This window comes from Sus scrofa, chromosome 15, assembly GCF_000003025.6.
Source record: "Sus scrofa isolate TJ Tabasco breed Duroc chromosome 15, Sscrofa11.1, whole genome shotgun sequence".
NCBI classification, from domain to species: Eukaryota; Metazoa; Chordata; class Mammalia; order Artiodactyla; family Suidae; genus Sus; species Sus scrofa.
Window position 1 is genome coordinate 125,696,179 of NC_010457.5, and position 14,426 is coordinate 125,710,604.

Here is a 14,426-nt window from a genome sequence, read left to right on the forward strand (position 1 = left end):
CCAGAGAACCTTCCGAAGGAGAAAAACAACACCACTGGCATTTATTACTACACAATGTATTTACAGCAGCTCCAAGCTGGTGGGCACTGACTCCCCAACCCCAGAGCCCCCCAGCCCTCGACACCTGCCTACTGTTGAGTGAATTGCTTAAGCAGACAGCCTGTCCTTTCTCCTGGCTCTTTCCTTCTTGGCCCTTAAACACAGTCAGGGCTCCTTCTCCTTTAATTTAAAAAGCAAAAGCAACAAAACCCTCTCGGCAATACTACAACCTTCCTGGTCCCCTCCTCAGCCAAAATCTTCTCTACAGATCATCCCGCTCTCGAAACATTCATGCTCTCTAGCTCCTCACCCCGTCACTCATCAATCCTCCACACCCCAGGGCACCATCCCCACAGCATGGAAAGGGCTCTCCCTGCAACACCAGCTGCTAACCGCCACCCCCAAGGTCATGTTCCAGCCCTGATCTCATCCCCTCTCTGCCCTCCCTGAAACTTACTGCCTCTCCGGCCTCTACGACCACACTGTCCTGGCTGGCCTTCCTCCCACTCTGCCTATTATTCTGTCTCCCCTGTGGGTTCCCAACCCCTGGACTGACATGCCCCAGTGACTGTGACCTTGGCCCTCCGTTCTTCTCAACCTACCTGCTATCCCTAACTGACGCCAGCGACCAGTGTAGCCTCCACTGAGACTTAAATCAGAGGACTCCCAACCCCGGCCCACACCAAGCCCTTGAGATTCAGGCCCATGAACCCAACTGTTAAAACTGAGCCCATCACGTTTCCCCTCAAGATCAGTATCTTTTCTGTCTCCGGGAGCAGCTAATTATTTGCCACCATCCAGGCTAGAAGTCTGGAATCTGTCCTACACGTACTGCTCTCAATTAAACACCTCCGCCTAATCAAACATTGATTGTCTGTTACCCAGACAGTTCTAACAGCCATCATTTCATCTCCATCACCATCCCCGTGTTCACAGTCTCATACTGGGGTCCTCTTCCGCTTCCCAAATGGCACCCCACTTTCAGCCTGGACTTCCCAAACCCACTTTCCACATATCAGGACTCTAAGCTAACAAGACAGACACCTGGCCCTTCCACAGCCCTGCCTGGTGCTCTTCACTGGCTCCTATCGTGCAGTGACTCCCTAGTGCACTCGATCCGAAGGGTCACCAAAAGGACTTGCTAGAATACAGATTCCCAGGCCCCTCCCCACTGGTTCTGAAGCTGCGGGTCTGGCATGGAGCCAGAGAATGCGTATTTTAATAAGTTCCCTAAATGATGCATAGGACTGACTATGCGAGTTTGGGAAGCTCAGCTTACAGGATGCAGTCTACACTCCTTAAACGCACTCAGGATCATTTCCCCTTCCTCCCTGGCAGGCCTCCCCATCAACCCCACTCCTAAGTCAGAGTCATTCAGGACTCAGGCCCGCGTCCTGTCTGCTCTCCCCTGGTGATAGCAGCTCTTCTTACAGCTTGAAAGATACCTTATGTGCAAATGACTCCCCAGCCCAGGCTCCCCCTGGGCTCCAGGCCTGCAAATCCAACGCCAACTCCACATGGCCACTGGGCATCTCACTGTACATCGAAACTGTACAGGTGGCCCCCCGTGGTCCTCTTTCCCTCCACGGCCCTTCTCCCCACACACCCCCACGCCTTTCTCTTCTCAATAAATGATACCACTGTCCATCAGTTACTCAAGCCAGAAAGCTCTCTGTCACCTGACTTGCTTCTCTTCCTCCCTCCCCGCAGCCCATCCCTGACAGATGCATCTCGAGCCACCTGCTTCTATCCATCCTCACTGCCACCACCCTCTCCTGCCTGTACTGCCATGACACCTGATGTTCCCGCCTCCACTCTAATTGCCCCTCATCCGCTGGGCAACCAGAGGGATCTTTCACAAATACAAATTACATCACACCATCCCTCTGCTGAAAACTCTGTCAGAGTTCCCAGCAGTGTTTACAAAACTTAAAACTCCACCCAGACCTGCGAGGGCCTGCATGACTTGGCCTCAGCCCACATGCCCCATCGCACCTTGGGCCTGCCCCGTCACTCAGCACCATGCAGCCAAGAACCACCCTCTGGTCCTCAGGCCCAGAGATCTTCCTGCCTCGAGCCTTCACGCATATCCTCACTTCTGGAAAACTTACTCTGGCCCTGCCTGGCTGTCTCTTGCCCAGCCTTCAGGCATTAGCTGAGTGTCACAGCCCTAGAGCAGCCCTCCTTCCAGAGGATGCTATCCGAGAGGGGGTGGGGGGTGGGGTGCACACCCCTGTGCGGGCCTGTTCTCACTGCACCTGTTCATTTCTTCATAGCATCTACCACCACTTGTGATTTGATGTTTACCTGCGTATTACCTATCCCTCCCAATAGGCCACAGAGCCCTGAGAACAGGGCCCTTGTCTACTCTCTTCCTAAATGATCACTCTGCACCACACCTAGAGCGGAACAGGACCTGAACGCAAGGCTCTCTAGGACCTGCTCCAGCCGCCCCTTCAGTCTCCAGTGTTTAATGCTGCAAAGCTGCTTCATTCTCCTTCCCTGCATACACTCTGACTTTAAAACTTCTTGGAGTTCCCGTCTTGGCGCAGCAGAAACGAATCTGACTAGGAACCATGAGGTTGCAGGTTTGATTCCTGGCCTCGTTTCAGTGGGTTAAGGATCTGGTGTTGCCCTGAGCTATGGTGTAGGTCACAGATGCGGCTTGGCTCTGACGTTGCTGTGGCTCTGGCACAGGCCGGCAGCAACAGCTCCAGTTCCATCCCTAGCCTGGGAACCTCCATATGCCGCAGGTGCGGCCCTAAAAAGACAAAAAAAAAAAAACTTCTCTGTCTCTGCTCACACTGTCCTGTCTGAGGTCCTCTGCCTCCCCCTGCGACTCAGCATAGCAACAGGCCAGCTGAGAGCTCCCGCCAGGGGTAGGCACCATGGCAAGTTCTCACGGCTCCCGTGTGCACTCACTATGGCTCTACTTACTACACCACTTTACACGTAATAGAACGTCACTAGCTAAATCTTGTTTATTGTTCCCACTGCCAGTTCCATAAAGCAGTACAACTCAAAGTGCGGTCTTCAGACCACCGGTCCTGGTGAAAGGAGGAGAGAAACAGAGAATGAGTGTTCAGAAACCTGTTTTTTACTTTCAACACAGTATGCCATCAACTACTTAGATATTCAATACTTGCTATTACAAAATAGACTTTGTGTTAAGTGATTTTGCCCAACTGTAGGCTAATGTGAGTGTTCTGAACACTTTAAGATAGGCCAGGCTAAGCTATGACATTCAGAAGATTAGGTGATTCAAAATATATTTTAAACTTATGACAGGTTTATCAGGATATAACCCCATCATAAGCCAAGATCTTAAATCAGGGAAGATCTACAGTTTACAATTAAGCACTAACTAAAAGCAATCCACTTTTAGGTCTAACTACCTTTTTTTTTTTTTAGGGCTGCATTGCAGCATATGGAGGTCCCAGGCTAGGTGTGGAATTGGAGCTGTTGCCACTGGCCTACTCCACAGCCACAAGCAACTCGAGATTCAAGCCAAGTCTGCAACCTACACCACAGCTCATGGCAACACCAGATCCTTAACCCACTGAGCAAGGCCAGGGATCGAACCCTCAACCTCATGGTTCCTAGTTGGATTCGCTTCTGCTGAGCCACGACGGGAACTCCTGGTCTAACCATCTTGATGAAACATTTTCTAACGCCAAACAATCAGGCATTTATTGTTAACTTTATTTAAACTGTCAACACGAAGGAACATGGGGAAGTCAGCACAATAAATGAATACATTCTGGAAGCTACCTACCATCACGGCTCCGTTATCCTGGCCCACAAATATCCGTCTGCTATCATGATGGTAAGCCATAGCAGAGCAAGGAGCTGCCAGAGAGACAAAGACCACATTACCAGCAAAGCTAATGTTAATTCACTGTTCAAGGTACATTATTAAAAAGAGCTACACAACTTAGGTTAAAAAAAAAGTGGGCAATTCTCTCTCACCTGAGACCTTCCACATTCTGTCTATGGAATGGGTATCTCTCTAAATAAACTTGCTTTCACTTTAAAAAAAAGAGAGAAAGGGCAAAAATGTTGTATAAAAAATGCCCTTAAAGTTCTTTCTGTTGCTTTAGTTTAAAATTTTAATCTCAACCATCTTCCAAGTTACTTTAACTTTGGGTGAAGTGAGCCAGCATGAAGTTTCATCTGACTGAAACTTGTACCTGTTTCTGGAAAGGTCTGGGGACCTGTGCTTCCAGTGGGTGATTTGCTACTCAAAGGTGGCAGGTCGTCTTGCCCCTCCCCCACTTCCCCAGCACAGGTAAAACAGCGGCTGGCATCTGTGGCAAGAGGGGGTCCCGGCACCACAATTTCCACTCTATGGCATGTGAGCAAGCTGGGGAAACCACTTGTCTCTTTTGGGATTACTTGTCTCTTTTCCAATGGCCAAAAAAAATTCCGTTTTGCAGTGACACACACAACCCCAGTTTGTGGTAACTGGAGTTGCAAGAGTAGATGTGCTTCTCCATCCACAGCAGTACTGTGTGACTGGAACAGCCCTTGACTCGTCTCAGATACACACCTCTTCCAGGTTCTACCTATTCTTCCAGAAAGCATGGGTCAGAGAATGAGTTTCAGAAAGGAGAAACTCTAAATCATCTCCTTCTGCTAAGAATCAGAATTAAAGTGATTTATAAAGTGGAACATTTGGAAAAAGAAACGTTTGGGTTCACTTCAGCCTTAGGAATCTTAATTGACCATGGAAAGAAACGCACGCCAGGAAAAAAGCAAACGAACTTGAGTTTACTTTTCAAATAAAGCTTCTTATAAAAAAGTAAAAGGAAAAAAAAAATCTTATAAATGAAGTTACCATTTGAAAATAGCTTAAAGTTCTCTGTCCACAATGGCTGATATTCTGTACCAAAGCAAGAAACTAAACTACAATACTGGATTGTACTCAAAGGCAGAAACATGATCCAAAGATTAAAGACTACTTCAGCTGCATTCAAAGGACTATCGACTTGAAATGCAGATTCCAAAATTGTCTATACAAGAAACAACTAGAATTGAATACAAGTTTGTATACTTCTATCTGCCATATTGATGTTTGAAACTACAAAAAAAAGATCATGTTTAAGAATTATAACCACAGGAGTTTCCTAGTGGCCTAGTGGTTAAGGATCCAGTGTTGTCGCTGCAGTGGGGTGGGTTCAATCCCTGGTCTGGGAATTTCCACATGGGTGTGACCGGGAAAAAAAAAAAAAAAAACTATAACCATAAATATATATGTATCTTCATACAAAGTGCTCTTTAGTAATCATGCATAAAATTATCCGACAAATCAAATCTTTAATGATTTTAAAGTTTCGCTGTCATCATTTTTAATTGCTTTTCTGTTGGTACTAAATCTTTATGCTTTAGCTTTAAGGTTCTTTCAATTCTTTTTATGCCCAACCCTACAATTAACTGTACATAAACATGTAACAGCTCTCTTCTGTGTAAAAATTATAATGTGCTGAGTAATTTTATAAGGCTAGAGAATTCTCACATTTAAAAAAGAAAAAAGGAGTTCCTGCTGTGGCACAGTGTGTTAAGAATCCTACTACATAGTGGTTGTACCAGCTTACATTCCCACCAACAGTGAAGGAAGGTTCCCTTTTCTCCACACGCCCCTCCAGCATTTGTTATTTGTGGACTTATTAATGATGGCCATTCTGACTGGAGTGAGGTCAATTATGATGGAACACGTAACGTGAGAAAAAGGAATGTATACATGTATGTGTAACTGGGTCACCATGCTATACAGTAGAAAAAAATATATATATATAAATAAATGATATTTAAAAAAAAAAAAAAAAGAATCCTACTGCAGCAGCTCAGGTCACTTCAGAGGCACAGATCTGATCCCCAGTCTGGCAGAGTGGGTTAATGTATCCAGTGTTGCCACAGCTGTGGCACAGGTCACAGCTGCAGCTCAGAGTCAATCCCTGGCCTGGAAACGTCATATGCCATGAATATGACCTTAAACCACAAACCCACCGCCCCCCAAAAAAAGAAAAAAGGAAAAAAAACAACTTCTGTAATTTATTTGGTTTGTATCTAAAAATGTTGTGGCTTTTTTCCTAGAAGGGAAGCTTCTAGTGAGATAAATAATATACTTTTTCTTTTAAACACAGGGTTTTATGGAACCTCTTTCATTTATGTATTCTTTATGGATGCTTTCACACTGCAATGGCAGAGGTGAGTCGTTGCCACAGAGACTATTCAGCCAACAAAGTCTAGTATCTTTGCAGAAAGAAGTTGGTAGGCCCCCCCACCCCACCCAGCCCCGCAGCACTGTGGTGAGCCGGAGTCTGATGGGTATGAATTAGAATTCCAATCTCTGGCCTGTTTCCTTGTCTACTAAACGGTGAAAATATCACCTACCTTGTATAGCTCTTGTGCTGATTTCATAAAACAGTGCCCCCCCCAAAACGCATGAGGCATATAGCAGATACAGAAACTGAGAGTTACTTTTCTTCAGCTAAAGCAGATTTTGAAAGTTATTTCTGTTATGTGAGGTAATGTTATAAATCATAGTTGGTCCATGTAGAGCAATATTCTAAGGTCTCTCTTATTGATCACCTCTGTTAGGCCATAGGAAATAGTTTAAATTGGTGGATGACCACTAAAATGTCTTCAGCTGGGCAAACTGCAGATAGTTTTTAAAACATGGCACTTTTCTTCTCATATTTCGAATTTACTTTTAAAATAAAAGTCGTCCTAAAACACAGTTATTTCTCAAAATTAATTCATTCTGTTTTCTTCCGGCAGTGTCCTTGTGGTTTTATCAGCAGACTGTGCTCCAGATGGAGGCAATAAAGAAGCATCTGGAATCATTCGTGTAGCTACACGAGGGTGTCAGTCACCCACAGCAGAGATGCTGTGCCTGCTCTTTCCTGGTTTTACTGGTCTTTGCAACTGAAGCATTCTGGGAGCTACTTCCAGAGGGTCCTGTTAGGCCAAGATAGGAATGGCTGGCAAGAGAGAAAGCAAAGCCACGTGCCCAAGCCCTAAAAGCCAAGGAAGCATGTGCACTGTTCCTGCTGGGTTCTGGTGCCCTGGGAGAGAAAACAATTACAAAGTGAACTAAACATTTGGGGAAATGCAAGCCGAGGAGTCACTGAACTAAATACTGGACAAAAACCTATCTCCGTTTCTCTCTATTCTGAAGAGCATGAACTCCAGGGCTGAGGACTCAAGGAGATTAAGCTGTGGCCAAAATCTAAAGTGTGGGGGATGGGAGCGGAGGGAGGAATAACCGCAGTAGCATTAACAGATCTGTCCGTCCACAAAGATGGCAAGACATTCCCCAGCACTGGCAGCGGGTCCCCAGGCTGTTGCTATTCTGAGCTCTCAGATCTATCAATGGCTCTTGGATGTAAGGAGCTACCTGTGTCAGAGAAGCCGGTTTCTGCCCCCCACTGGTAAGGGGTAAGCGCCGAAGCCCAGGGCATCTCACCTACCTCTGCCCTGCTCTCCAAAAATCCCAAAGTAAATTTATCAAATGGGCTCTATAAGTGCATTTACTAAAATGTAGGTCACTTCACATTTTGCACTGAGTAAGCAAGGTTACCCGTCCACAAATACCCGCAGACCCAGGATAGGAGATATGACTGCTTGGCACAATAAACCATGATTAGGGTTTCAGGTAGTCTTAACATACTACGCATTATAAAGTTTTATGGTTCTTTTTATAATAGTTATCTTTATACCAGTATTCCAAAAGGTCTACTTCATTTTCACTGAATGGTTATCAAGACAGAAAAGGTGACCAGCCAGCCCAGGCTGTCTGTGGAAGGTAGGTTAAATGAAAATCCTAATCATTCTTCGTGAGAGTCTTTACAGGAACTAAATCGTGCGTGTACTCTGGATTATATGGGCAAAGGAGAAAGTGCCAGCCAAGAAAGCAGGTGCTTAGAAGATGACCCAAGCTGATTATAGGGAATTTACTGAATAACGCTGCTCTGTGTTTGTAACAAACCCCACAGGCCCTGGAATAACTCTTCAGGAGGCTGTGAGCAGTGTCAGTAAGTGTCTAGAACTGGCAAGCACTCTTCTTTGGAGAACTTCATAACAGTCTTTAGCAACAAACCATCAAGCCTGCCCCAAAGCCTTCTGTCTTTTCCTAGGGGGTCCTCTGATTAATTGAAACCTTAACTAAGGAAAACCCCTCATTAAGGACCAAAACCACAGGAATGTCAGCGGCTATGGATGCCTTCCCTGTGGCTACTGGGGAGCAGACAGGACTCAAGCCCAGCTTGGCTCTGGCTGGTATCTGGGCACTTTTTTTCCAGCAAAGATGAAGACCAGTGGAAACAAAGGATGCAAGGCTGCTTAGGTTTGCAGGACACGCAGAGTGTAAATGCAACGTGACGTCACTACCTCTCGGGGCTGTTCTAAAATCTCCATGCAAAAGCTTTATCTTCTGAATTCATTTTTAAAACATATTTGACTACTGAGAAAATTCTCCATTTAGAGAATTTGTGCTGTGCCTTGGGCCAAATCTCTCAACAGTACTATGAAAACTGAGGCAAAAGGCTTGTTGTAAAGGAGAAGAGTTTTCAGAGCCCTGTTTTAGTGTCAGTATCAGCTATTACTATGTACAGAGTTACTACTAATGTAAATTGGCAAAATTAAGACAAAGAAAAATGGGGAGAGGGTGCCTTTTTCTTTTTTTTTTTCAAGTTTTGCTCAAGTTGGCTTCAGTTAAGCCAAGAGACCCAGCTTCCTTTGCGAGAGAAAGGGAATTTTCCTGAGGTTTAACACAGCCCGTCGGATGTATGAGGCAACTGAGAAGCTCATTTTGAAATCCAGTAGCACTTTCGAACCGGCATTTCGAAACTGAATTTTTCAAAGACATCAGAGACATCTTCCTCGGGGGCAACAGTTCAGCAACTGGAATTCCCATCGTGGCTCAGCGGTAACAAACCCAACTAGTATCCATGAGGATGAGGGTTTGATCCCTGGCCTGGCTCAGTGGATCGGGGATCCAGCATTGCTGTGGCTTTGGTGTAGACCAGCAGCTATAGCTCCAATTCGACCCCTAGCCTGGGAACTTCCATACACCACCGAAGTTAAAGATAAAACAACAACAACAACAACAAGTTAAAAAGATACAACGACAACAAAAAGCAGTTCAGCTACTCACAAGCCATCGTGTGGTAAATGCTGGGCCAGTACTGACCGCTGTCTCTTTTCAGCCATACTCGGATAGTTCTATGGAGAAAAAGAAAAAAAAGAGAGTAGTCTTTCGTAATTTTATCTTCTTTTCTGATTCAGGCAAACCTTTTTATTTTCAATAGTATTTTCCAATTGATTTTAAAACGTTAATCGAATGGACAAATTAGACACATACACACGCAGTGCGTGGCATATTATATTAGTATACGTGTATACATAGATACAAACACATATTATATACGGTTACCTACAATGTGACCACATATGGTAAGCTATGCAATAACTAGGAGTCAGGATTCCAAGTAATTTTAATAACATGGAAAATGCTCATTATATAATGACATACAAAGCAAACTGAGAACCATTAACTGCTTGTCTTGATGAAAACAAACTGCAAACTTGGTCACTTGGCTGTCTCGGCCAAATGAGGAGTGTCGTGGACAAAAACGGCAAGAAAATGCTTCTGGGCAACTGGGCGAGGTGTGCCCACAGGGCAGGGCCCACACCACTGCTCGTCCACCGACGGTTCCCGCTCATCCCAGCCAGGAGGAAAGCCTCCCCCACCAGCCTCCGGGCCTCACCTTTCATCAGGACACACACAGGAACATGAGGAAATCCTGTACATACGCAGGAAAATGACACAGGACCAAAACAGCCAAGGTTTAAAACTGTGGCTTATCACCTCAGAAGACCAGTAAGGAATATCTCTCCTCCAGTCACAGAAGCTCGTGGGAGCTCTGGGCTGGCTCTTCAGAGCAGGACACCGCTGCCTTTCCCAGCACAGCCGGGCTCTGCCTTCCCAATGACTCCTAACTCTCTCATTGTCCCTTACTGTCAGCTCTGTCACAATCACTCTCGTATTTCCAATAGCTACATATATTCTGACACACGGCCAGCACTGAATTAACGTTTATAACTTTGAACTAATTACATTAAGACTTGGGATTTCCTGTGGGATGCAGTGGGTTAAGAATCTGACTGTAGGAGTTTCCCTTGTGGCTCAGCAGTAACAAACCTGACTAGTATCCATGAAGACACAGGTTCGATCCCTAGCCCCGCTCAGTGGGTTAAGGATCTAACATTGCTGTGAGCTGTGGTGTAGGTCACAAATGTGGCTTGGATTGGCATTGCTGTGACTGTGGTGTAGGTGGCAGCTGCAGCTCCAATTTGACCCTTAGCCTGGGAACTTCCATATGCTGCAGGTGCTGCCCTAAAAAGAAAAAAAAAAAAAAAAAAAGAACCTGACTTTAGGGGTATCTGGGAAGGCACGGGTTCAATCTCCAGCCCAGAACAGTAGCTTAAAGGATCCGTACTGCCACAGCTGTGGTTAGGCCTATAGCTGCAGCTCAGATTCAATCTCTGGCCTGGGAACTTCCATATGTTGCAGGGTGTACCCATTTTAAAAAAAATTAAAATTACATTAAGGCTAAATGCTGACACTCTATGTTTCCGTTTTGTTTGAAGTTCAAAACAAATAAGACTGGTCTGTGAGGATAAAAATCAGAAGAGCGGTTGCTTCTGGGGGTGAGAGCAGAATGCAAAGGGATATGCGGGAATTTTCTAGGGTCATGGCAAGGCTCTGGGGAGTTGGTGCTGTGGGTGTATGCATTTTTCAGAACTTGCCCAGCTGGACTTAAGATCGTACAGATTACTATAAATGATTAAACTGTAATTTAAAAAATAAAGACTAGAAGTTCCCGTTGTGGTGCAGTGGAAAGGAATCTGAATAGCAACCATGAGGTTGTGGGTTCAATCCCTGGCCTCGCTCAGCAGGTGAAGGATCCAGCATTGCCGTGAACTGCAACGTAGGCCGGCCGCTATAGCTCCAATTCGATCCCTAGCCTGGGAACCTCCATATGTTGTAGGTGTGGTCCTAAAAAGCAAAAAAAAAAAAAAAAAAAGACCAAATATTGACCTTCGTTCATCCAAGTAAGATAACGCAGCAGCACAGCAGGCACAATGCCATTTTACATGTGAACTGGATACAAGCCTTAGTGTGGCAACAGCCATTTGTACAACATGCCCTGTCATCCGGCCACTGCTTACTGGTCACAACGGAACCTTTTCCAAGTTGAATCACTCAGAATTTTTCTCTACATCCCACCCTGGCTCACAGCTGGCCAGACCAGAAATGGGGTCAGTCAGTTCCTTCCCTGGGAAATGGAAACTGAGAGACAGAAACAGATCAGGGTGCCTCCAGGAGTTGAAACGACTCTTTCTGGTCTCGTGTTTCGCAGTTTGGACGAGAGAATTCCGTACGTCAAAAAAAGGGGGAAGAACGAAGCTGACGCGTGGAGCAAAGCAGGAAGGAGCTGGAGAGCGTCCCTCCTGGTCCACCCCGGGCCTGGTGACCACCAGCCACATCTCCCAAGGAGCCACGCATTTCACTACTCCTGTGCTTAGAGCCCACCAGTGTCTCAAAGCAGGGACTTCCAATTCCCAGACCCAGACCCTCCATCCCAGCAAGCTGTCATCCTCAGGTCCCCAAACATGCCGAGCTCGGGTCAGGTCCTAAGTCTTCCTCCCTCACCAGGAGCTTCTCTCCCCAGGCAGGAGTTCATGCGGGCGGCCGACCACAGGATGGTACCATTTCAGCCTGACCTCCCTCACCTAAAATGATCAACAAAAGCTTATAACGATGACCCTTAGGCTTGAGCTACGAACACACGATTACATTTTGTTGATTATATTTGCTGTGACTCAATACATAGTATTTACAGATACATGTTCATTACTTATGTTCAACATAGGTGACCAAACAGAATGAGTTACACTAAGTTACCAGCCAACTCTCCTCAAAGCGTTCAATCTGCTCAAGGATTTTATTCCACCTGCAAAGACAGGACAGCAAAGGCCAACGCCCTCGATGAGGGCATCAGGCACTGCCATCATTTATACAAAGGTCTCAAAAGGATTAAACCTGCTAGTAACCTGCCTGTCCAGTTTTTCTTGAAGGGTCTAAAGACCAGAATGTTGACATATTCTAAAACCCTCCAGACAGTACTAACTCCTAACACTCTAGCACTCTCAAGAAAATATGCATTAAACAATCGTTATGATTTCTACTAAGTAACACAGAAATTTGTTTTGTGTTGAATTCAGAAAATGTCTCCCTGTTCTAAAAAATAATTGTAAAAACTGGCTTAAGTTGGGCTGTTTTTTTAAAAAAAAAATCAACAAATTCTGGAGTTCCCACTGTGGCGCAATGGAATCGGTGGCATCTGGGCAACACTGGGACTCAGGTTCAATTCCCCCCTCTGCACAGCAGATTGGGGAATCCTCATTGGCATTACTGAGACTGATACTTAGGTCACAGCTGTGGCTCAGACCTGATCCCTGGCCCAGGAATTCCATATGCCACAGGAAAGAAAAGAAAAAAAAAAAAAAAAAAAAAGGAAAAAAGAAATAAAAAAATCAATAAATTCCACAGACTAAAAGAACTCACGATTCAGTAAACTGGAAGCAAAAATCTACTACTCCCAATAATACATAATAGGAACAGGAGCAAACTATTAAAAACTCTAGGTTGATATTAATAAGCCATGTAATCACCAAAATGTCAAGATCAGATGGTTTTATTTTTACAAAAACCACAATAATGTCTAAACCACTCTCTGCACTGAGATAAAATAGCTTAACTATTCCTTCACTGTTTTGACAACTTGACACCCACTCACCTAAACTCATTTTATGTTCTGCTTGCTGCTTATTCTGCTCGTTTTTCTAGCAGAAGGATTTTCTTTGATATTCCAAAACCATGTCAATCTAAAAAAAAACTCTTTCCTTAAAACCAAAACCTTAGAAACACGTGCATCTTTGCCAAGCTCTATTTTTAAGTTATTTTTAAAACAGAAGTCTGCTATTTTTCCAAAAGGTACTTGGAAAGGAAATGTGTCATTTCTTTCAGAGCCTACGTAAGTGTCTCTCAAACTTCCCCATGCTACTGCTGTCCCTGTGGAGGGCTCCACGACCCACTGGTCTCCTCTGCCCTCCTACTTGGAGAGGCCCCGACTCACATAAGGCTGTGGTGTTCTCCTCAGGCAGACAGGAAGCAGGATCTCTCCGTAAGACTGTCAAGTGATACACACGCCACCCCACTGTGTGCACACTGCTACCATCACCTCATATTCATCTCGCTGTTCAGCACAGTGGCGAGTCCACTATATTCAACATAAATGGATTGTATTTTTTTTTACTTTAAATATTTTGGTCTGAAATGTGTTTAAAATGTATTGCCAGGCTGGGCGAAGCCAAGGAAAAACTGAAAACAATAATAATATGCCATTTCTAGGGTTCTCATGACGTTGTGGCAGCACTATACATTTGAACTAATTCTTTGGCAAGAATTTTGTTCCATATAGTGAGAAACACATTTCCTGCCCAATAATAATAATTACAACCACCAGCACTACCATAAATTGACTTAGGAATTCCAGGCTTGGCAACTGATTTTGAAGAAATATTTTAATAGAAGGAAATCAAAAACTATATGTTTTTAAAAGTTCATGTCAGCATTATTCAAAGGAGTAATATTAAATAATAAAAAGGGTTAACGACATATTGGAGTTCCTGGAGGCTCCGTGGGTGAAGGATCAGTGATGTCATCACTACGGCTTGGGTTCAGTCCCTGGCCTGGGAACTTCCACATGCCTTGGGCACAGCCAAAAAAAAAAGGTTAAAGACATATTAATTAAATAGTTTATACTGCCATTAAAGTTAGTTATGAAGACTATGGAGCCATGAAAAAACTGTTTATGATATGCTGGGTTTTTTAAAGGATAATATAAAATGATAGAACTAAATTCCACAACTACGTTGAGCTGGGCTGGGCTGGGCAGGCGGGGAAGCTGATTAGGGGCAGGAAGGAGAGATGGCTACAACGTGCAAGGCCAACAGGCTCCTGGCGGGGGTCTCCAGAGAAAAGATGTGAAGTGGCCCAGAAGCAAGAGACCAGCAGGGCCAACAACCATTAAACACCTCACAGCACACAGCAATAGCTAACCGTTCCTCGCTATCTGTTCCAAAGAGTGTAACTTTAAGAATATTCAGGAACCTGGCCTTTACCGAGTGCCAAGAATTTCAAAGTACTTCACAAACAAATAAGTCTACTTTAACTTTTAACTAAATTCTGGGATCCTCACTTTGCTCGGATTCTAATTCGATTCCCGAGAAACTAAAGAAGTTATTATTGTAAAAGC

General features: G+C 44.7%; 1 protein-coding gene across 1 annotated transcript in view; it reads right to left on the minus strand.

Annotated features, from left to right (window-relative positions):
* Positions 1 to 14,426, minus strand: part of WDFY1 (WD repeat and FYVE domain containing 1) — a 46,046-nt gene that overhangs the window by 22,037 nt on the left and 9,583 nt on the right. The window contains 2 exon segments of the mRNA NM_001243647.1: positions 3,815 to 3,888; positions 9,197 to 9,264. Coding sequence (NP_001230576.1) covers positions 3,815 to 3,888; positions 9,197 to 9,264 — 142 coding nt within the window.